At 41.1% G+C, this 23,944-nt stretch overlaps 1 protein-coding gene across 1 annotated transcript in view; it reads left to right on the top strand.

The window, feature by feature from the left end:
• The window catches only part of AGK (acylglycerol kinase), a 38,646-nt gene that overhangs the window by 1,385 nt on the left and 13,317 nt on the right, over window positions 1–23,944 (top strand). The window contains exons 2-9 of the mRNA XM_040594343.1: window positions 7,514–7,553; window positions 11,722–11,801; window positions 13,065–13,140; window positions 14,481–14,573; window positions 15,532–15,564; window positions 17,547–17,641; window positions 19,763–19,832; window positions 22,180–22,259. Coding sequence (XP_040450277.1) covers window positions 7,514–7,553; window positions 11,722–11,801; window positions 13,065–13,140; window positions 14,481–14,573; window positions 15,532–15,564; window positions 17,547–17,641; window positions 19,763–19,832; window positions 22,180–22,259 — 567 coding nt within the window. The remainder of the gene's footprint in view (window positions 1–7,513; window positions 7,554–11,721; window positions 11,802–13,064; window positions 13,141–14,480; window positions 14,574–15,531; window positions 15,565–17,546; window positions 17,642–19,762; window positions 19,833–22,179; window positions 22,260–23,944) is intronic.

Below are 23,944 nucleotides of genomic sequence, written 5' to 3'. Positions count from 1 at the left end.
AGCAAAAAACCTCTCCCTCTGTACTTTTTTCCTTGTAATTGCTGATTGTAGGGCAGGCTATGGTAAAATGGAGAATAACTGTGTAAAAGTGGTGTTGACAAGGTCATGGTTTCACATGTGTTCCTAACATGGACCAACAGACAGAAAGGAAGTACTATACGGCTGTGTTGTAAGCAGAAGTAAAAAAAACAAAAAAACCCAAAACATACAAAAAACCCCAACAAAACAAAACAAAAACACAACCAAAAAAACTGTGCTAAACCAGTTGGGTCTTTTTGATGACTTTGTGTAATGTCAGTGGATCCTTGAGCTTGTATTTCATCCACCTTTTTCCTCAGATGACTTGAGCTTTGAATTTGGATAAAATAGTGAAATGTAAATGAGTAATTATTTGAAGTTCTGTCATTCTAGATCCCTCTTAGCCAGCAGAATAAACTTGATGTAGAAAATGAGGAGGAAGAAATTGCTCAATGACATTCATACAAGGGGCTGACTGGTGAGGCAGAGCAGCCTGTGACCTTCCCAGATACCCTGCTTACGTAAGTGGCCTCTTTACCCGTCTTAGTTGCCACAGATACTAATGACAGCAGAGTGCATGTCAGGCCTGGGTACTGTAGAGAGCTACTAAAATAGAGCATTAAGAAAAAGACTGCATTTGCTCCTTGTGCATATGGAGAGCAGGCACTTGAGGAGGCCTAGGAGCAGTGGGAGACACAACCAGTCTCCCCTTTGTTTCTTGTGTCTGGGAATTCATGCGCCTGTGTAGTGTTGTTTCCAGCTGTGTTGATTTCCTGTGTAGTAACTGTGAAAACACATTATGATCATGGAGAACATGAAGTGTACCACAGGTGATACAGTGGTGAGTAAGGAGGAAAACATGAAAGACAAACAAAACAGGAACTTTTGGTATCTAGATTTCAGTACTTGGAGGTTATTTGCACCAAGTGTAGGCATGGTGCTTTAACCCAAATGATGCAGTGGTAGAAAAAATATGTTTACACGTCCCATTCTTCAATCTCCCCTTTTATCTGTAAGGGAAAATACAGCATTTCTTTATCAGATGTTGGAAATGCAAGGTAGGAAATCCTTTGATGACAAAACAGCTCTATGTGACTTTGATGTAAACCGAAACACAGCTGTAACGTACTGCTTTCAGAGGTTTAAACAGTTTGGAAAAAGTAACAACTGTCTAGCTGTTTCTCTGTGGAGGATTGTTTTAGCCAGGGACTAGAAAAACAAGGAGTGACAGAAGAACCTGGTGGCAGGAGTGTAAAAATTGAAAGGTGGTTTCAACAGCCCTTTTGTGGTCCTGTGTGTGCAGTGAAGGCCTTACCTTGTGGCTGCTGGATGGCAGGAAATAGGCCAGGATCCCTCTCTGCAGCCTGTTTTGTTTCCAGATGTGGTAACGGCTTTTGGTGGTTTGTGCTTGGTTGGTTGGTTTCTACATTCCCTCTTCCCAGTTTCTTTGTTTATGTACCAGTTGTGCTGAGGAGCATGAGAGGTGCCTTTTGCCCCATGCACAAGCTGCTGCAGGCAACTCTTGAAGAGGTTAATGAGGTAACCACTTATGGGCTATGTTGGCCCTGAGGCTTGCTGCTACCAACATCAGAGGCTAAATCAGTGTGCATGAGGCATACTTTACTAAACTTACATTTGCCATTTTAGAACAGCTTAAAGGTTTAGTGAAGTCTTGTGCTTCAGTTTCTGGCATCACCGGAGTTTGTGATGAAGAGGCTTGCTTTAGCACAGCATCAGTTCAGTTTAGCCTCTGACCTCTTGGAATTATTTGTTCATGTATTTGCAGCTGAAAAAAAATTTGTTTCCCATCCTGCATTCCTCCTCTTGGCTTTTCAACCCTCATGGATTTGCTAAGATATTACTCTTGCAAGAATAAGATAATTTGGTTTTTTGACTTCTCCGGATTCATTCTTCTTTTGGATGCACAGCTTATGGTGTGTGCATTAAGTGGAACTGTTGTAGGTAACAATCAGTCCTGCAAAGGTATGACGCTTCTTCTGTAGTCAGTCTCTACAGGCCCATAGGGACAGAAGAGCTCTGGAGTAGTTCCTTAAGACTTCGGGAGGATGCTACTTGGACAAATACAGACAAGAAGAATGTTACCTTTTCCAGACCTCTGCCTTTTCCCTGCCTGGAAATGGACCTGGGTGTCCCCTTGCTATACCCTGCAGACTGTTCTGTGGGGTCTGGTGTGGATGCCCTTGTGCTCCACAGGCTGTAGAGGAAAGAGGGGCACTGGAGTGTAATGGTTCATTGCTGAGTTAGTCTAAAGGTTGTGGATGATGGTAACTGTAAAGGTTGAGATGCTTCTTAGTCCAGTCTTGTATGATAATCTCTTCATGCAGCATTTAGTTTCTGGATCAGTGTGTTAACCTTTCGTCTTTGGAGGTGTGTGTTTAAATACTGACCGATTTCAAAGTAAGGAGTTTTTGGATGAACAGGGAAAGAGGAACCTTTGTGCTGATTCCTCCTCCCCCGTTTGTGATTCAGCCCTTCTAAGTATGTAATATAACAGAAGGTGCCTCTTCAAAAGAGACATTGATCAGCAGGTGGCGAAGGTTTTTCAGGTATAAAATGATAAGCATTATGTCTGGTTGAACTACTGTTAACTAAAATGCTATTGCTATTCTTACAAAATTTTAGCAAGTTAAAATACCTTTCTTCCTCATAAAAGAGCATGTTTTTAAAATCCATTGTCTTGCATTTAGGATAGCAAATACTCTTGGGGTATTGGAGAAGTAAGAAGATAACTCAATGTTGTCACATGTGAGATTGCCTCCCTTTAATTTCTATGGATTACATGAATTCACTTATTAGCATAATTTTAATCTATAGCGTATCACACTACAGGTATGAGGGAGGGACACTGAATTTATTGTACTAGAACAAAGCTTAGAGGGTATGCAGATTGTCAGATACATGCTCATACACAGTAATGTGATTTAGTTTAATATATACCTGTGAGGCTTATTATAGATAAAGTAAAGATACCATATGATTATTTTAAAATTTCTGCCAAGTATGGAAGCCCCTCTGTGACCTTTGTGTCCTGGGTCACCTTTCCTGTATTGAGCTGCTGCTGTTCTTTGTATGTCCAGGTGGTGCAGTGAGTCACCAGCTATGACAAATCAGCAGAAATTTAATATTTGGGATGATGAACATCAGTTTAACTGATTGTCAGATTTGGCCAGACTCTTACAGTGGTGTCACTGGGTAAGTGATCATCACTTTGTCAGGATGGGAACCCTTGATGTTATACTGAGGTGGTGGACTCATCAGATACTCAGTTTTACTCTGTATTTGTTAAAGTATTGACTTTCTCCATGGAAAATGCTGGCAAGGCATCTGGGCCTTTGACTGCTTGCCAGTAATCTGAGTGTTATTGTTATCTATAATTTGAATGGTAGTCTCTGTGTGTTTGCCAATTGATAACTCACTTTGTCACCTTTCTGCACATACTTCCTTAGTGACTTGACTTTATTTCGACAAAACTTGGTCAAAAAAAAGGGGTATAAATTCTGAGTCCTGGGTAAAGGTGATGAAAATAAGATTTGTCTTTCATGTCCTCTCAAAGTCAAGCTGGAAGTAAATGCTAATGTCCAGCAAAGAGAGTGCTGTGCTTTTGCTGTACTGGAAGCAGCCAAAAAGCTCTCTGCTAAGATAAAATCTCTTCTCGGATTTCTGTTATAGCTCTTGAGGAGTGATCCTATATGCACAGCTTGGGTCAAGTTTCTCCTCACAAAATCCTGTGATTTGATGCAGACACTGAACTGGTGAGTTTTTAGGTTGCTTCCAGTTTTGACAGGGGATCTCACACCTGGGCTTCTTCATACATTTGTAGTATGGTCACTTTCAAGGGAGTTGCTTTGGTTGACTTCAAAACAAAGGCTTACTCTTGCTACAGCTGTGGGCCTCAAACAGCTTCTTCGGTCCAGGTTTGCTTGTTGAAGTTCATTGCTCCCCTGGCTGACCTTTCATTGTGGGAATTGTCCTTTCAGCCCTGGCATCTGCTGGCACTCTGTCCAAGGATGCAGTCGTAGCTGGAGGGGCATATCTACTAAATATTGTGTGCTTATGTGTAAGAGTGTTAATTCCCTATTCTACTTGAGAATGCTTAGTACAGGAGCAGTGGCCACCAGTCCTGTGCTGGGCATGTTGCAAACAAATCAGAACAGCCCTTGTTTTAGCAGATCTTATGGATGCCCTGCTGCTCTCACAGCCCGGTATGCTCTGGCAGCCTGACATGGCTGGTGCATGGTGAGCTCTGGACAGTTGCCTTTCTTTTCTTTCTGTGTTGGTTCCTTGCTTTGGCGTAAGCCTGCTCTCGTCTCCAAAGAGTCTGGCTGCCAGCCTTACAAGGTTGACTGATAACTTTGTCAAACCAGTCAGAGTTCTGTCCATGGGTTCAGCTTAGGACATCCTCTTTCTTCCACACCCCACTGCCACTGCCCGTTCCTCTCTGTCTCCCATTTTTTTACTGCTTAAGCAAGTTGGCCCAGTTGTAAGCTGCGTGATGCTGAATTCTTACAGCAGGAGGGCAGCTCTAGGTTGGCTAGCCGGTGCAGTACTGCACAGCTGTTTTGCTTTAAGGCTGGAGTTGTGTCTGTAAGCCTTTAGGGGAAACTTAATTTTTAATGATTTTTAATTTGCTGTGGATATGGTGCAAGTCAGAAGGAATCTCCGTGTGTTCTTTAAGGCAGTGCAGTAATTTCCCTCAGCCTCTACCTGATCATCTTTGAGTGTCATTGAAAAGGCATTGTTACTACGTAATAGTAGTCAGTAAAGTACAAAAAAAATCAAGAAAATCTCATGTTTATTATTAAAGTCTTCTCTGGGAGCTGATACGCAGCTATATTCTGATAATACATACTGAGATGGAAGAAATTAAGAAGTTACCTTTTTTATTATTTTTAACATTTTCCTAGCTGTATTTATTAATTGGTATGACCCACAGAGGACTTCCAGACCCACTTGTGGTACTGGGTGATGAGCCATATGAGATGAGTAAAGGCAAGAGCCTATACAGGAGGAAGACTACTGTTCTGAGACACACCCCTGTGAGTACATTTGCATGCGTAACATTTTAAGAAAATAAAAATTCTCCTGTTACCTGGCATCTTTAAGCCAAACTTGGGACATCTTCAAGCCAAACCCAGATGACTTTGAAATATATGTCCTAGTTGAATCAGTGGGAATCCTGTGAATGTGGCTGGGATGGCATGGGATTCTGGGTGCTGTGCTGCAGGAGAGGTCAGACAAATCTCGTATAAATTACCGGACAGTAAATGGTTTTTCTAGTCTCAGAACCTAAACCTTTTCTTTGACACCAAAATGATATGTATCAGAGCAGACTTCTTTTTCTGTAAATACTTCAGTGCAGGGGAAAATAAGCGTAAATGTTGACATCTAAACTGTCAAGCCTAATTGACTCTGTTGAGCTGAATCAAGCTTGCATCCTTGACAGTTGTTTTGAGGGTCTTTGCACATTGAGACAGAGGGCACGGTATCTTTTGCTTGCGTTTGAAAAGTTGTGCTGGACTCCATTTTAAAGGCAACTAACACTGCAGCGTAAGGTTGTGGGCACCAGGAGAACATACCGGTTGATGATGTGGCACAGCTTGACTTCTGAACAAAATAGCATCAATGTGTAGTAAACAGATAACACGGATTTGACTAGAATTGTTAGGACAGCAATTTAATACATCAGCTGTGCAGCCATCATTTGATAGTTAGCTTTTCTTGATATCCTGTAATATTTCAACTTTATGTATTGAAATTGCAATTGTTTTGTGTTTGCTCTGGCCACATGTAGTCACAGAGTGGGGGAAAAAAGTCCTATGTGAGGGCAGGTGCCCTCAGCAGTGCAGTGTGGACTTAGCCTGTCGTGCTACCTTGTTTGAACTGGAATTAGCTGTGACAATGTTGTTTAGCTTGGAACACAAACCCTTTCAGAGGTAGTTATTTTAGCTAGTGCACTTTCAGTATATTAATGCGATCAAAAAGAAGCCTGTTGCTCATTTAAGTAATATTTCAGGTGCTTAATACAAATGACTTACTCCTTTGGTTTTAAGGAGCAAACGTGACGGTTGAAAGCATGCCTCTGAGGAAATTTTTTTTAGACATTCCATTTATTTGTTAATCCTGGTGAGGTATTATTCACATATTTTCTTTTTCAAGCTTGAATTCTTCCTTTGTCTTTTTATTATTACCACGAATAAATCTGTGGTTTCTTCGCTGTAAGTGTTATTTTCTCAGAACCCAACTTTATATCTCTCCTGAAGTCACCCTGCTTCTTCTTTTATGGCATTGCAGCATCTTTTGGTGATGCCAAAAAGAGCACCTTGTATAGCTCTTGTGACAGATCCATACTGTAAACTCATGGAATTGAATGAATTGCACTCATGTTTGGGTCCAGAGATCTGACCAAGGCCTTGCTGCCTTTTCTGCCGTTTCCACTGCAGGGTTTGGCCTGATGAACCACACTTTGTGGCAGGAGTGTGCTGCTTTCCTAGTACCTTGTCTTTCCTGGTTAGCCTTGAATCCTAATTGGTGTAGTGTATTCATCTTGGTATGCTGACTATAATTGCCGGGTTTTGTGCTTGGTGTTTTTGACACATAATAGACCATCTTTCCAGGTGTTGGCAAGGGCAAGCTGAAGGAGTTTTTTGGGTTTAGGAAGGTTGGGGAGTGTCTGGTATCTAGAGGACGGGTGAGACTCGGGCACTGCAGAACAGGACTCCCTGTTTTGTCTGCAGGGGCCAATAGGACGTTTTTTGGTCTGGGGAAGAATGGAATTTTGTTCTGCACTCAGAAGCTCTGTCTCCAGATGCTTGCCAACTATACACTGCTTACCACCTTGCTAATGCTGTCTTGTCATCAATGACAAGCACAAGGATTAGTCTGGAATTTATTTCTGAAATGGCCATCAGTGACACATCTAATGGTATTTTCCTATTTGTTTTTAAATTTCATTTAGGTGAGTTGAGAGTGATTTTCACCTCTCTGAGTTACTGCTTTAGGCCACACTCAGACCTAGGTGGGTGGTAGGTGTTGCATTAACTTGTGTTTATCTTACAACCTGATGGAGAGGGGAGTTCACAAAGATTTAAGTCCATGAATGTTAGACTTAAGTCTTCTCTAAATCCCTTCTGTACTGCCAGAATGGTAAGTATCTTCAGTGCAAATAACAGGCAGTATTGGCATTAGAGGAAAACACACCTTAGATCTGGAGTACAGTTATGTACAAATTTAAAAATAAATCACAGTGTCTCATAGCTTACGTAATCTCAGTACACTTGGCATCCTGGTCTTTGTTTTCTGCTTTTCTTTACTATAGAAGAGGTATTGGTTTGCATATGCAGAAAAAACCCTATACATGTATGCTTAAAAGGGTATGTTTCATCCTTAAAATGTGTTAAATAGGTCTTAACCTGTATTTTTTTAATTTTAGTTTTAAACTTACACAACCTAATGTCCACTCTCTTTTCTGTTTTAGTGATAACCTGGTACGAAGAGCTGCATGCCAGGAAGCCCAGGTAATACTGTTTAAGGTGATAAAATTAGATTTGTATCTCACTCTTATCTTGGTTGTGCAGGGTTCCTGAGATTTTCCCAGCAGGCCCCCTCTACGTGACAAGCCTTGTAATGGTGCCATCTGTGTTCTTTCGCTAAAGTGCCAAAGGGTGGACAAGGCCTTCAGCCTGCAGCAGAGATGCTGTACTGTTTGTGCCCTGACTGCTGTTGCGATGGACAGCGTAGTGTTATCACTGGGGTAATCTTAGTTACTGCTGTAGGTACCCAGACCTCCATTTCTGCAGGTTTAATTGCTCTGTGCCTGTAAAGTTCTGATAGGAAAATGATTTGTTGATAAGGCAGGAAACTGAAATATCAGATCCACCACAACAGGTGTAGTCTGGGCAGAAGCAGTGCAAACCACTTCATGTTTTTGCTCAGCTGGAGAGACCTTGCCCTTGTCTGTTTGATCCTGAATGACTTTGTCAAGAATAGTAAGTGTGATGACTGACCTAGCACTTTTGAGACCCATGTACTGGGACCTTAATGGAGACAACCCATTTGCTGATCGCTGGCAAGAAAGCTAGTATTCAGAGAGAGAACCTCTCAGTATACTGACTGTTGCATTTCGTAGTTTGTGGCCTGCATGGGCAACTTGCATGGGCAAGTACTGTTACTGGCTCTGACTACCTTGGTAGTGTGCTGTAGGTTTTTAAGAGTCTTTGTACCTCCCACAAATAAAGTTTTTTTTAAACCTGCTTCTCCATGTCAGATCTTAGAGGTTTTGCAGGGTGTAATGCTGTTCCCGTCATTGCTATGTACTGGGGCCTGAAAAGAACAGTGAAAATTGTTTTTCTTATTAAAGACCTTTCCTTGAGGTTACCCTGTTTTTATGGTGCACCTGAATAATCTCAATTTTAGCTTGCCTGCTGTTGAAGGAAAGATAGTCACAACAATTTGATTTGGGCAATGGAACTTCATGCCAGAATACATGCAAGGGAGCTCAAGTCTCATGAAATAAAAAGAAAAATCTTTCCCTGAAAATGCTGCTTTCATAAATCATATTTAGAGCTTTAGAGTCAAATGCATTTCCAACTCATAGTATTAGTTGTTCTTGATTTTTATGTTTTCAATATTCATTTTTAATGCATAATATCAAAGTGATGGAAGTTTTTCATATTGCCAAAAATAGCAGTTAATACCTCTGTATTTGAAGCATACTGACCAAATTAAATGATGCAGTGGTATGTCAGGAAAACTTAAAAGATCTGGGTGTGTATGCTGTCAAAAAGGTGTAACTGCTATAGAAAGACTGGTACAAGAAGATAGTTCTACTGTGGAAATTCTGACTTTCCTGTTTCTTAATTCCAGTCATTAAGTGATTGGAACTATTCCATTATGGCTTATTCTTATAAATGAAAGCGCAGAAGCACTGTCAATAAAGCTTCCTACAATTTCAGTGGTTAAAGCCTGGGAAAAGATCCTGCAGAAGACTCCTGCATTAGAAAGGAGTGAACCAGAAAGCCTACTAATCAATTCTTGCTGTAATTTCCGTTCTCACTGATGTGTTCGTGCCAAATACTGCTTGAAAACACACAGCAATACAGCAGTAAGGCATTAAATGTCTGATATGTTCTTCAGAATAACAACATCTGTAATTGTTTGAAAAATGCTACTTGTGCTTATAGTGCTGCATAAGGATTGGGAAAAAATAAGAGGTAGGCTTGGCCAAGAAAAAGTTTAGCCTGGATGAAGGGGGAGGGGTTTTCCTATTATTTTTACATCAAATTTTTAAGTTACAACACCAAATTGATAAGGCACCCACCTTCCTGCCAAAGTACCCGCTACAGCAGTATTTCATGTAAAGATTCCACCATGCATGTCTGAATTTAAATATCAGTTTATGATGACAGCCTCGGGGTGGCAAATGATCATAGAAAGATTCCATAATGAAGAACCTATTTATCATATTTTAAACCTTTTGCACCTCATTCTCTGGGCAAACCAGCGTCAGCTAACTGTGGACTTCCTTTACGAATGTGGTCTCACTGATTGACCTTGTTGTTACTGAGCTCAGGGCATGTGTTTAAGGGGTCTGTTTAACTGGCAAACAATTCAGTCTCTGAAGCAGGGATAGTTTTCTGTAAAGTAATGTAGTTTCTCTGTTAGTTGTGGTGTCGCAAGTCGAGGCAGACTTAAAAGAAACACCATGTCTGCGTGGCTGGATTCGGACAAAATGGCCGTTATTGTTTATACAATCTATTTATATATCTTAGACAGTGCAGGTGTTAGACCCTGATAGGTTTTTGTGTCCTTCTTCTTGCTTGCTATTTGCTGTTGCTGTAGGTGCCCGTATGCTGCGGTTCTAAGTTCCGATTCTCCACATCCTGTTTACATACCTGACAATTTGTGGCCATCTTAAAGGTACACGGCTAGGTCTTTGAAGTCAACTAACTTGCCTGCAGACCCGCTGCAGACCCCAGCAGTTAGTATTCATAAAGAATTATAAAATATTTGTATAGAGAGGTTTTCATAGTTGCAAAATAGTGATTGTCATCTTCGAAGTCCAAATGCAATACCTGGAAGTGTGCATTTGACAAGGAAGTGAAAAAGGCATTGACTTTCCTAAATTTTACCTTTGTGTGTATATATAGGTTTTTAATAACCATTTGTAACGCCTGGCTTTAAGTTGTCTTTCCTTATGTTGTGCTCTGAAAAAAAATACTTCTAGAATTTTGCATTACTATTTTTTTATTTCCTGTCTTAAAAATAAGCATTTGCTTTAGAAATGCCCCTGTATGTAAGAAATGTCTAAGTATATTACATAAAGAAGTGACTATGTCATTACTCATAAATTCTTCATGAACCTTACTGTTTAGAGGAAGCAAATACATCACATTGTGCCCTGCAAGCAAATAATTAATTGTTTCTAACAGCTGTAACATGCTAGAGGTCCCCTTTATTTCCCAGTTCCTGCCCAACATTTTCAATAAAATAAGTTCGTCTGTTTTCCAGTTGATTTTTGAGTAGACTTTAAGAGCTATTTATTTGTTTCCCTTTCTTTGAAGATTCCTTTACTCTCAGACACTTCTCAATTCCTTTTTCTTTCTTGAAGAAATCTGAATGTTTTAACCAACACAGCCAGCTGTACACTGCTTTTAATTGGGGTTTCCTGAGCAAAGTTGGCAAGTGGAATCAATTATAAATTTAAGCAGCTAACAATGACTAAAATCTATTGTGCTTTTTGTGCAGTGTCCACCTTGTTCAATATAAAAATTCCTGCTAGGGGGGATTAATTTTCAAGGTAGAGGGGGAAAAAGTCAGGGAGAATTGACCGTGTCTTGTGTTTAGTGCAGTAGTCTTTTGTTCCTACTTTATTTCTGGGGCTTCTGGATAGTACTGCTGAATACGTTGTCATCCTTGTACTCAAAACGAGTTTAATGTGATGTGGTACTGAGGATGCCTTTTGGTGACCTAAGAGAGGTTTACGGAGTGGGAAGTAACATGCATACAAGCTTGGCCTTTTCTTGCCTCTCGTGCTGAAAAGCTATGGAAATAGGTACAAATGGCTAAAAAGTACAAGAGACTGTGTAGAGTAACTCTCAAAGAATTTAAAATAGAGGCATCTATTCAGAATTGGATTGAAAGTTGAAGAGGAATTCAGTGATTTTTATATGGAGACATTAGGAAGTAAAAATGTCTGAGAAACTGACCTTGCTTATAGTTAAGGGCTGATTCTCTGGTGATTATCTTTCGTATGTTCAAAAACTTAAGCATAGAAAATAAAAAAATGAGCAGAAGAGCTAGAAATTAAGTACAGAGGTGGGAAAAGATGCAGTAAGAGGGTGACAGGCAGGTGTGTGAGAATTACATAAGGAAGGAAAATCAAGTAACCTTGGAGTCAAGGGTAGTTCCCTGGATCTCTGCCCATGGCTGAAAACCAGAGATTAACAAAAACAAAACGGTGGTGGGATTGCAAAAACGAGCTGAAGAGTACTTGTGATAGTGATGTGAGCTGTGCTAAGGGTGGAGGTCTTTGAATAGGACACCTGTACAATGGCTGAAGTTCAAGTCATTTGAATGTCATGAGACTTGAAAGCCTGTTGACATTTGTAGAGATACATTATTTTGAACTGTTTTACCAACATGGTTAAAAGGTAAATCGAGCTGTGCTCTTTTTCTCTTACTTAGGCTTTTGGCAACCAGCTGATCCCTTCGAGTGTGCCGTTGAAGAAGGCAACAGTGTTCCTCAACCCAGCAGCTTGCAAAGGGTAACATTTCCCTTTTCCTACACTCATATGTGAGGCACTCTTTATGTATTTTTGCTCTGCCATCCACTATAAAAGCCAGCCAGATTTTTGAGCTCATTTTTACCTCCCTCTGGTGCCAAGCTGGTGCTGTGTAACTATGCCAAACTTTATTTCACCAAAAATATTGGGATGAGAAATAGAGCTAGATGCTTGAAGTGAAAGAATGATTTCTAAACGTACATACGTTTTTAATTTTTCTTTTATCCCATGTTTTGGCCTTTGTCATTCTTTTGCATATGGAAATCCTTTGTATTCCTTCCAAACTTGTGTATGTGACACGTTTCTGTCCTCAAAAACTATAGAAATAAGAGATGACCTTGATTTGAAGTTAGCCAGCAGTGAGTTCAAGGAACCTGTCCTTGAAAGGGATGAGCCCACAAAATAAGAGGCTAAATACGGGCTCAGAGAAAGACTCCTGGAAGAGGTCAGCTGCTATTTTTGCATGCTCGTTAGCAGAAAAACAATATTCTTGGATATGATGTGTGTCTCTTTCTGCTGATCAGCTAAGCTTTGTATCAGTTCCATCTTGGGGAGGGGCAGGGAGTTGTTAGTAGCAGTATGAAAGGAATAACAAAACTGACATGGAAGTGCTTGGACTTAGGTGCTTTTGTTCAAAAGACCCATGACTGGAAAATGCAAAGTGTTAATAAATTTAGTCTCTGACTTTTAGTCTCATGTTTCTACTTGTTGTAAGCAAATAATAGTTAATGGCATGATTATTTTATTATGCGGTTACAGGCAGAAAATGTATCAGTCCTATAAGAAAAGAAGGTCAGATAAAATTTTACTTCTAAACTTACTTAATAATATGTAACAGTAATTTTTTTTTAAAAAGAAAACATTTTTGAAAACCTAAATGGGCCTTCTCTGTGGTCTTAAAGCCTGGTGCTCTGTAAATCATTAATCTTCTAATAAATTTCTTTCTGGAGATCTTGATTTATTTTGTTGTGTTTTTAAAATTTTTTTGCAGAAAGCTAGATAACCTCTTCTACATTTATTAAAACTGCAACAAAAAAACTGACATCTGAGATATAAGCCTAGAAATTTAATACATTTGAACCAAATGAAATCTCATCGTTCCTGACTGGCAGGTTGAGTGACTGATTGTGTAGATTGTATGCTTGTTTTTAAGTATATTTCTTCTTGTTACTCATTTGTTTCTTTCCTTTTTAATTTTTTTAGCCACCAGACTAATTAAATAGTTTTAACTCTTGTTATTTCTAGCAAAGCCAGGAACCTTTTTGAAAAGAATGCTGCTCCAATTTTGCACTTATCTGGCTTGGATGTAACTGTGGTTAAGGTAAGAACTGATAGGTTCTGCTAACGTAAGATACATTGTCTGCTCTGCTTTCTCCTTTTCAAGAACCGAAATTAATTTCTGGATGCATTTGAAATTCTCAATTGTCCTGTAGACATTTTGTGGGAAGAAATAAATACTGAGATATTAAGCTGGTACTTAATCTTTTTAATTCACAGTTAATTTACAAACTGCATACTGAATTTTTAATTTTCAGCTAAAGCAGTACACGTGCCTGTCTGTCTAAAGCAGCCCTTCTGTATTTCATGTTTGAGAGAAAACTAAATATTCGAGTGCTGGCTAATGGTGCGTGCCCATCACTGTTGAAATTGTCAGTTGTGCCTGAACTTGCAGAATTCAAAAGTGAGGAATTTTGACGTGCAGTGGAACTGTTCAGATTAATTAAAAATAACCTTTTATTTTTGCACTGAAAATAACTCAGTGCATCCCCAAATAATTCAACATTCCCATCACAAAAGCAGAACACTGAGTTCTAAACAGTGTGACTTAGCAGAGAGGTGGTCTTTGGAAAGAGAAGAACAAGTAAACATGAAGGGATTCTGATCTTTTTTTGAAGGTTTTTGAGGCTGTGGTATGTGGATTGGTTAATAGTCACTGTGTTCTAGCAGTGAAGTACTCTAATATGTCTCTTTCTGTCTTGGAATCTTTTTCACAAGGTTTAGTGTTAAAGTGCTGTTTTTATTAATGCCTTTATCTGATCATTGAAAATACATAGTCCCACCCTAAGAGAAAAAATTACTTCGCAAGACTAAAACCTGATGCTTTGTAGCTTCAGCCCAGGGCTGGCTCAGTAGCCAAGGCTGAGATGTCTCTGTAAAAGACATTTGTTTTGCTGAAAACGGTCTTGATAGTTTAGACTAAAGTCAGCGTACTCTCTATTGCTAAACCCATTACGAACAGCTTGCTGTTGAACATTAGCCTTTTTTGTAGCTGATGCTATGTTTCAGGAGACACTCTTGAGTACTTTGGCTACTAAACATCTTGGGACTTTTTCTGCAAGAGCATGGTTTCCTTCTGGTTTTGTTTCAATGTAAAACCACTTAGAAATATGATTATTGCTGCAATATTCTAGATCTGTTGAATGAGATTAACTCTGATGTTTCATTTAGCCTTCGTGTGTGTGTTTGCTTGCACTCACTGTATTAGGCAGCAGACTTGTTTCATAAGTTGAAGAAATTTCAGTGAATGTAAGTGATATACAGTACTGCATGCTTATATGAGAATGACTGTTAAGCCAGTGGGTAGGTGATTTTTTTTTCTATAAAAGAGAAATTCTAGAAGTGGTCACTTGAATTCTCATGTTTCGATTTCTGTTTCTTCAGACTGATTATGAGGGACAAGCAAAAAAGCTGCTGGAATTAATGGAAAACACAGATCTGATCATTATTGCAGGAGGAGATGGCACAGTACAAGAGGTACTGCTGGAGCTTTGCCCTGGTTTGTTGAGAATCAGAGTCAGGCTGAGTGACAAGTTTTGAGACTGTGTGATGTAGGAACATCACAACAACTTTTACTAGAGATTTGTCCATTTTAGTATCTGTGGCTTTAGTCAATGTTGTAATCTTCTGGGGACAAGAAGACTGTGCTAGTTGTTATTACTCTAAAAGTGATGGGGGGGGTGTGTGCAGGAGCATGTGACATAGCTATATTCCAGAATTTTATTCTAGAATGAGAAAACTATGTGGTGAGACATGATTCTAAATTTTTTTATTTCTGTAATGTGGCTGTAACGGTTTAATTTTCAAAGTTCATTCCTATCTGTACTCCCCAAGAGGAATGCATATTTTGCTAAATGGGAATCAAATAATTTAAAAGTTATGTGGGAGTGATAACAAAGCATGGTATGTATTTAATAAATGCCTGTTGTCAAGATGATCAATGACAGGAGCAAACTACCAGCAGACCTGGGGGATACTCCATTTTTCAAGGAAGACTGTATTTTATTAAAGCATTTCCTGGAATGCTAACTACTGGCTTCATAAGGCAATGGCTAAATGAAATACAGTGACCTTAAGAGAAAGCAGTCAGAATACATCTGTAAGTTTCTGCTGGTCTTAGAATTGGTTTTATTGTTAATTGCACACTGACCAGTGCTATTTTTGCGTTATGCAGAGCATTATTCAGTGTTAGAACATTTACACTGGCACTGGTGGTGGTGCCAGAATATACTCATGCACACTTACAACCCTGCCAAATCCACCATGTTTGCACACTGAACACGCCTCCTTTCCCATGTAAGCAACTGTAGCAGCTTCCGTAAGAGTAGCTGCTCCTTAAATCTTTTCCAGAGTAAATATGGGTATGAATTTTGTAGCTTTCTACTGTAACTGAAAAACAAAATTATCAGAGCTGAGAATTTCCTACATTTTTCAGGTCATAACTGGGCTTCTCCGCAGAGCAGATGAGGTAAGGAAGTATCATTCTTAAAATTTTGTGTATTTCTTAGAGGAAGTGTCTTGTGCATCCACTGTGATCTTTTGGCCTCAGGTGTCTTCTGCAGATTTGTTGCTTACTAATCTGAAGCCAGATTGCTGCCTAATGTCAGGCATGCTACTGTCCTGCAATTCTGCCCATTGTTCTTCATTCCCTTTCTCAGGGAGTGTAATGGCTCCCAAGCTACAGCTTTGAGAAGTTTCCAGCGTCAGAGCAGGGATTGTGGAGAAGCCAAATGCACAACTTTCAAAGACCCATGGACCAGCTGTGTATGCTGCTTTGTTTGGCAGACGCATCAGGCGAAAGTACATGTTTTTCTTGTATTTGTACAAGCTTGAAACTGAATTCAGTTATGGCCATGCTCCTATTGCTTGACAATTGCTTTGCCATTTTTTCTAGTGGTGAATATCTACCTATGCAGATGGGTGCAGAAAGCAAATGTTAACCTCTCAAGGTGGATCGCTCTGAATGGAAATGAGAGAGATTTTTCTTTTTAAAGAGGGAGGACAGTATTATTGAAGAAAGGAGGGAATCATTGTTCCCAAAACCTTCTGGCCGGAGCTGGCAAAAACTCAATTAAATGATCCAGACAAGATTATGATGATATCCTTGGCAGCTAGAATTGTATCTGTTTAGGCAGTTGCTTTTGTCTGAATGTGACAAGAGAAACTCTGCAATGAAGCCAGTATTTTTAAAGGGGCGCTGGCTATATCAATTCTGAGACATTAGGTTTTTTAAATTTAATATTATTATAGTTGGCTCCTGAGACCTCTCTAACCTGAAGATACTGGGAGAAAAGTTTTTTTTTCTTTTTAGAGGCTTTACTGGCTAGTTTTTCTTCTTTATTTTTTTTTAACTTATTATCTTGATGTAGCTTGGATTAATTTGCCGTGGCACAGAAAATTCTGCATTTGGCACTGTTTTGGGTGGAATACTGCATTGTAGTATTGCCACTGTGTCACTGTATGCCTTTGGCCGGGGAATTCTTCTTGTCCTTCATAGTACTTTGTTCTAGGAGTAGAGATCTGCAGCTCAGCCCCCTTGCTCCCCTCTGCTTCCCTTTTTACTTGGGTATGTCATACTGCCATTGCCTGGGTAAGAAGAGCCTGTGCAAGGTATTCCAGAAATGCTGTTCCTGGCAGCCAGGGGAGCAGAGCGTGACTGCATGAGCTGCAAACAGCCTGTCACTGTGAGACTTCTACAGAAAATGAGGGAAGGGTGTTTGAGATGTGTTGAGACTTGCAGGTGACAACGAGATAGCAAGGGAGAACGGGTGGGCATGACGTGAGAGGCGCATTACTTAGTGCAGATTTGCAGTATCATGATGCTGACAACAGCAGTGCCCAGGAGGGAGATGGTGCATTGTGATATATGGTAGTTTACATTGATTTTCTGACATGCTTCAAGAAGCACAGTTTATTATGAGGTATGGTGCAATAACTTGCTCCTTCAACAAGCCCTTTTGCTAAACTGTAGTTCAGAAAAATAACATGGTCAATGACTTCTGAAAATTAGACCTTCTGCTGCTTCATGGTTTGGGTGCCAGAGGAATCAATTAATTTCCTTCCCTTAACTGAGAAGATCTCTTTGCCATGCAAGGTTACTCTGTCAGGGGGGTATTCCTGCAGTGGTAAATGGGATTCAGAGCTTGTGATGTCACCGTCAGTATTAAGAAAGATGGCAGATTGCTGACAGAATCCGTGCATTAGTTAGGACGTGGCTGCCAGCCTGCATGTAGCAATGCTCCTAATGATTCCAGAGAGCTCCTTTGTACTCAGGTAGCAGTGGTGAGTTCACAGATTTAGATGCCATGTTCTGAGCCATTATGTATTACTGCCTTATTTAAGGAAGTGCCTGGCTGCTTAGCACCAGAGGGGTGATACCAGACACAACTGTGATGTCCACACAGGAAGCTTCGTTTAGCTGATGTTAATTTACTCTCCTCATGTGTCCAGGCTGCCTTCAGTAAGATTCCTATAGGATTCATACCTCTTGGAAAGACTTCCACTTTGAGCCACACTCTCTACCCTGAGAGCACGAACCAAGTCCAGTAAGTATTATGTTTCCGAAAGGGGGCTTTTTTTTTTTTTTTCATTTGTTTTCAAGGAGCAGCACTTCTCCGTAGCTTGATACTTTTCTGTTTCTTCTATGTTACATAGAAGTTGGCAGTCTCTGGGCAAAGCCTGGTGATTATCTGGACCTGCCTGAGCTAATGACTTCCAAAAACTGACTAAAAATTAAAAGAAAGACATGTATGTATTATTAGAACATTAGAACAATTTCTGTGGCTAATTTCTGTGTGGTTGTGTGATGCTCAGAGTTTAAAAAAACAAAGGGGGGGATTAAAAGGATCAAGCCTCTTGGGAATAGTCAGAAAGGATATGACAAGGATATAGCAACAATATGACAAAATAAAAGAAAAAGAAGTCCGCTTTCCATCCCTTCTCCAGCTTAAGAATTCTAGAAACCAGTCTGCATATAAACTGGTTAGCACCTGCAAAGTAAGGTGTACAAGAATATCTTTATGGGGAAGGTTGGATCTTATTACTGACTTTGGCAGGATATCTTGCCCAACCCTGTGATGAGACTGATGCTGGCAACTCTCCAACAGCCTGAATCTTACCTGTTGGGAGCTTGGATGTGATCCAGTCTGGCAGTATCTGTTGCTTGCATTTTGGTTGGTTGTAAGATTGTTTTGTCCACTCTAATGTAAAAAGGCTAGTCAACTAATCTTTCTCTTCCCCTCACTTCTTTTCTTTTCAGTTTTTCCCTTCCTCTCTTCCCATACTAATGAATATATTTCTCCTTGCTCCTGAAATCTCTTCTCTCTGGTTCTCCCAGTAACTCATTAACATTCTTCTTTGCGGAACCCTTGCTGGTATCCATCATACATAAAACCCACGAGCCAACTGGCATAACATCCTTCATTAAAACTACCAGAGTGCTTTGAAGCTCTGCAAGACGGACAAGGCTGTAATCAGCAGCTAAGATTAAAATAATAATTTATGTTTTCGTTCTAAAAAAGCTGTTTGAAATGAAGGATCTTCTTGTCCCAAGGAGCTGTGCAGGTGAGACTGCAGCATATTGATGAAGTTGAAAGGAATTTGGTCAATAGATTGCTTAACAACCCACACCAGTAACAGAACCTGGTTTAAGAAGTGCAGAAGTGATATTTTACAAAGAAATATTTGGGCTTTGGTTCCATCAGCACTATTATTACCCTTGGAGTGTAGGAATTGTAGAGATCTTACAGAAAGATAACAGTTAGGAGAAAAGAAGGGCTGAGGGAAAAACAGCTTCCTTCTCTGCTTCAGTATTCTAGTCCTGATGGAGCCAAGGGCAATCTCTCCTGCCAATTCACATGAATACTGGGCTGGATCTGAAAATTGCATTTAGTGTTGGTTTTCCTTTTTTTTTACCTGTCTAGCTGAGACACTGGAAATACCTGCAGTGGGGAATTTAGATTTTACCCAATTTTTAAAACAAGGAAGAGGTTTTGATGAAATATATGCTTCGAAGTCTGAACATAGACATCTTTATGAACTTGAACAGTTTGGTTACAAAGTCTTTAGTGCTGCGCTTCATGGCTTGAAATGAGAAAGTGCCTTAGCTACTGTCCACAGCTTAGTGGAGACCGAAAACACATAAACACTGTTGATTGGTAGATTTATGTTGATTAAAAACTTCAAAACAAATTAACATAGCAAGGCAATTTAATCCCAGGCAAATTAATTAAGACCAGTCTCATGACCGTCACCTTCTCTTCCAGGTTGCTATACTTGCCAACGGTAAAATAAAAATGTGGTTTGGGACCTTAGTGTGTAAAGTATCCAGAACAGCAAGTAAGAGTTAACATGCGATCTGCCAGATTAGCTGAAGAAAGAGGAATCTCTGAAAAGCTTAGGCTGAGAACTTCCTTTTGCTTTTCAGGTCTTTTGCTGTTTGTTAGGATGCAGGCTTTGTCATATGTTGCAGGCACTGAGTTTGCTTTCTGATTTCAAGGAAGTGCAGCACTTGTCAGAGTTCCTTCCCTGGGGTTGTTGTGTTTGCTGCAAAAAAGCCCCACCTGGACTCGTAGTGGAGTGTGCTGAAAAACAATGTCATTTTAAAATTCACTGTTTTCCTTCCTTCCTGTTTGTTTTCCTTTGCTTCTTTCCTGTTTGTTTTGCAGACATATTACTAATGCTACACTGGCCATTTTGAAGGGAGAGACAGTTCCACTTGATGTCTTGCAGATCAAGGTAAAAGCATCTGCTTCTTTGGCACCCAACATTCCTAAACCTTTCCTGTTCTCGTGTTGTTCTGTTTATGTGGACTGCTTTTCCTCTGTGTAATGCTGTCATGAATTTTGGTTTATGGTATCAGTAGTTCTGGTGGCAGTCATGTCTCCACTGTATGCTATGACATCATTCTAAATGTTAAGAGATCACTTAAGCAAACCTGACACCCACAAATCCATGGGCCCTGATAGCATGCACCCCCAAGTGCTGAGGGAGCTGTCAGATGTTATTGCTGAGCCACTCAGCATCATCTTTGAAAGCTCATGGAGTAGAGGAGAGGTGCCTGAGGACTGGAGGAAAGCCAGTGTCACTCCAGCCTTCAAAAAAGGCAAGAAGGTGCACCCAGGAAACTACAGGCCAGTCAGCCTCACCTCTGTCCCTAGAAAGGTGATGGAACAGCTCTTCCTGGAGGTCGTGTCTAAGCAGGTGGAGGAATGTGGAGGAAAAGAGGGTTATCTGGGTAGGCAACATGGATTCACCAAGGGGAAATCATGCCTCACCGACCTGATAGACTTCTGTGATGGAGCGGATGTCTGGCTAGGTGAAGGAAGAGTGGTAAATGCTGTCTGCCTTGGCCTCAGCAAGGCCTTTGACACTGTCTCCCATAGCATCCTCATAGGTAAGCTCAGGCAGTGTGGGTTGGATGAGTGGGCAGCGAGGCGGGCTGAGAACTGGCTGAATGGCAGAGCTCAGAGGGCTGTGACCAGCAGCACGGAGTCCAGCTGGGGGCCTGTAGCCGGTGGTGTTCCCCGGGGATCAGCACTGGGTCCGGTCCTGCTCAACTGACCATCAGTGACCTGGATGCAGGGACAGAGGGTGCCCTCAGCAAGTTTGCTGAAGATACAGAGCTGGGAGGAGCAGGTGATACAGGTGATACACCAGGGGCTGCGCTGCCATTCAGCGAGACCTGGACAGGCTGGAGAGTTGGGCAGAGAGGAACCTGATGGAGTTCACCAAAGGCAAGTGTAGGGTCCTGCCCCCAGGGAGGAACAGCCCCATGCACCAGCACAGGCTGGGGCTGACCTGCTGGGAGGCGGCTCTGTGGAGAAGGACCTGGGAGTTCTGGTGGACAGCAAGTTGCCCACGAGCCAGCCGTGTGCCCGTGTGGCCAGGATGGCCAGTGGGACCCCGAGGTGCATCAGGAGGAGCGTGGCCAGCAGGTGAGGGAGGTGATCCTGCCCCTCTGCTCTGCCCTGGTGGGGCCGCACCTGGAGTGCTGTGCCCAGTGCTGGGCTCCCCAGTTCAAGGGAGACAGGGAACTGCTGGGGAGGGTCCAGCAGAGGGCTGCCAAGGTGATTAGGGGACTGGAGCATCTCCCTGGTGGGGAAAGGCTGAGAGAGCTGGGCCTGTGGAGCCTGGAGAGGAGAAGGCTGAGGGGATCCTATCAGTGTCTACTAATATCTTAAGGGTGAGTGCCAGGAGGATGGGGCCAGGCTCTTTTCAGTGGTGCCCAGTGACAGGACAAGGGGCAACGGGCACAAATTTCAACACAGGAATTTCCATCTGAATATGAGGAAAAACTTCTTTACTTTGGGGATGACAGAGCACTGGAACAGGCTGCCCAGAGAGGCTGTGGGGTCTCCTTCTCTGGAGACATTCAAAACCTGCCTGAATGTGACTCTGTGCAACCTGCTGTGGGTGAGCCTGCTTTAGCAGGGGGTTGGACTAGATCTCCAGAGTTCCCTTCCAACCGTTCTGTGAAAACAGAGAAAACACTAGAATGCCTGAATTATCTTTTTTTGAGGCTCAGGAAGTATTGATGAATACAAAACTTGGTAACACTGCTCTTTCTGTAGAAATGGTGAGAGATAACAATAGCTGTCTGAGCTGATTTAATGCATTCGTATGTAATGTGGAGTTAATAGCTTTCTTTTACAACCTGAAAAATGTAAAATGGGAAAACCTTTGACTATACCTCATGTGTTTTTAAATATTATTTTTCTGTTATGTTGTAGAATGTACATTTCTGCAGTGAGAACCTAGTGTCACTGTTCAGAGTTCCTTGCTTTTGGCTGTCAATAGCCACAAAATGAAATGGCTGTTGTTGGGTGTGCAGTCAAACTCAGTCAATCCCTTCAAAACTTCACCTCTTATATTCCTTTCTGGGAGCAGATGGAATGTGTAATGCTTAAATTCTGCTTAGCTTTATTGCTGTTAGCTATTTAGCATACTTCTTCTGTGAAGTTTCACTTTTGGGATTAATCAAAAATCAAGTTTTACATAGAAATGCTATTTTTCTCGCTGCAAAAACCAAAGTTGGGAGCAAGATAAGAGAAAGTAATTTCACAATGTGTATTTTTCTTTATAGGGGGAAAAGGAACAGCCTGTGTTTGCGGTGACTGGTTTAAGATGGGGATCTTACAGAGATGCAGGAGTTAAAGTTAGCAAGTAAGAGAATACTGTTTTTTGAAAGTGTACCTTTTTTTAGCATCTGTTGCCTGAAATTACATATCCCCTTTAAGTCTTTTCTGAGTGTAGGCATTTGACGGGCAGAGGCACCCACTCTTGTTAGGTCTCACATTACACACATGAGAGTGTAAGGCGTTTCAGCATTTTTGTCATTTGAAATAAAAACTTGGTGCTGACCTGTTCTTTTAAGTATTTACTTTCTGCTTGCCTTGTGGTGCTCACTTCTGGAACTTTATTCAGATTGTTTCGGTGGGAAAAGCTCTCCCTTGAGTAAAGTCTAAGTAAAGTAATTGGCCATTGTTTTTCATCAGCTGCCAATGAAAAGACACGCACAGACTCTGTAACTTAATTCCAACAAGGGATATCAGATGCAGTAGAAATGCCCTTCAGTTCCTGCCAGAAATGGCATGGACCGTGTTGTCTGATGACTGTTCTCTGAATGTTAAACTAATAATTGTTGGGCTTTCTCCAAATGGGCATTTAATATGCCTCTCACTGTCTGTGTATCAAATGACTAGCATTATCTGGTGAAGGAGCAGCAGGGCCAAAGCATTTCACTTCTCAAACTGTTATGGAGGAATTGTAGCACATGCCTCTGCTGCACAGTTATAAGGAAATACCATGTGGTTTGTGAATGAGCTGTCTTTGTCAGAAAGCAAGAGGTAGCAGACCTCTGGAATCTGTCAAGCAAATATTTGAGTAGGTTTGAGAAGTGATGTGGGATGGAGGACAGGCAGTAAATGGTCAGAGTGTTTGTCCTTGGGAAGCAAGGGACATACTTGGTAGCTTGTGTAGGTGCCGGTGTAGCTGTGTTGCAGGCCCACCTGCTAATTGCAGCCCCAAGATTAAGGAACTGCAATTCTCTTCCCTCAGCATTCTTACTAGCCTTCCTGCTCATACCCTAGTTTTTGCCTAGTGTCAGCCTTAACATCTCTTCCTGCAGCAGTTCCCTTTCCTAAGAGCCTTTTGGACTCAGTGCCAGAGGCACTTTTTGTACGTGGGGCAGCATGAACGTCCTCAAAACTGGTTCTCTTCCATGAATGTTTTTGAATGCACAGAAAATGAGTCTAGCTTGGAAAGCACTTCAGCCACAAATGAATGGGTGCTCAGTGTGCGCCTGGGACAAGAACCATGTGTGCTCGTCCTGTTTTTATACTTCTCCACTTTATCCACTTTTTGTCCCCATGAAAGATGGGTTATTGGGCTAAATAAACATTTGGTGTACTCCAGTACAACTGATCTTACACTGAAAAGAAGGCCCCTACTACAGAGAGTTAAGCCTTAAGCCACAGTTCCAGAAATTTGGCTTGATTGTCCCTCTGCTAAGCTCTGTCCTGGTGGAGACATTGTGCTATATTATTTTTTTGAGATTTTATTAATTTTGCAGACAATTTCATGGCTTGATGGGAGTGGTGTGACAGTTGCATGCCTTAGTGGTTAATGATATACTTAGATCTGCAGTACTTTTGAGCTGGTGGTGGTTAGTATGCTTTGTTGACCTTCTTTGGTGGAAGACAAGTGATAAAAATGTGTGCCAAGCCTGCCTAAATATAGTCACATCTTTAGATTCTATACAGTGCTGTATGGCTGGCAGGATTTTTATTTTGTAAAACATTGATTTTGATCTGAGAATCCTTTGGGGCAAATGAATGTTTGCTGGCTCT

This window comes from Falco naumanni, chromosome 5 (assembly GCF_017639655.2).
Source record: "Falco naumanni isolate bFalNau1 chromosome 5, bFalNau1.pat, whole genome shotgun sequence".
NCBI classification, from domain to species: Eukaryota; Metazoa; Chordata; class Aves; order Falconiformes; family Falconidae; genus Falco; species Falco naumanni.
This window is presented reverse-complemented; position numbering and strand designations above follow the sequence as displayed.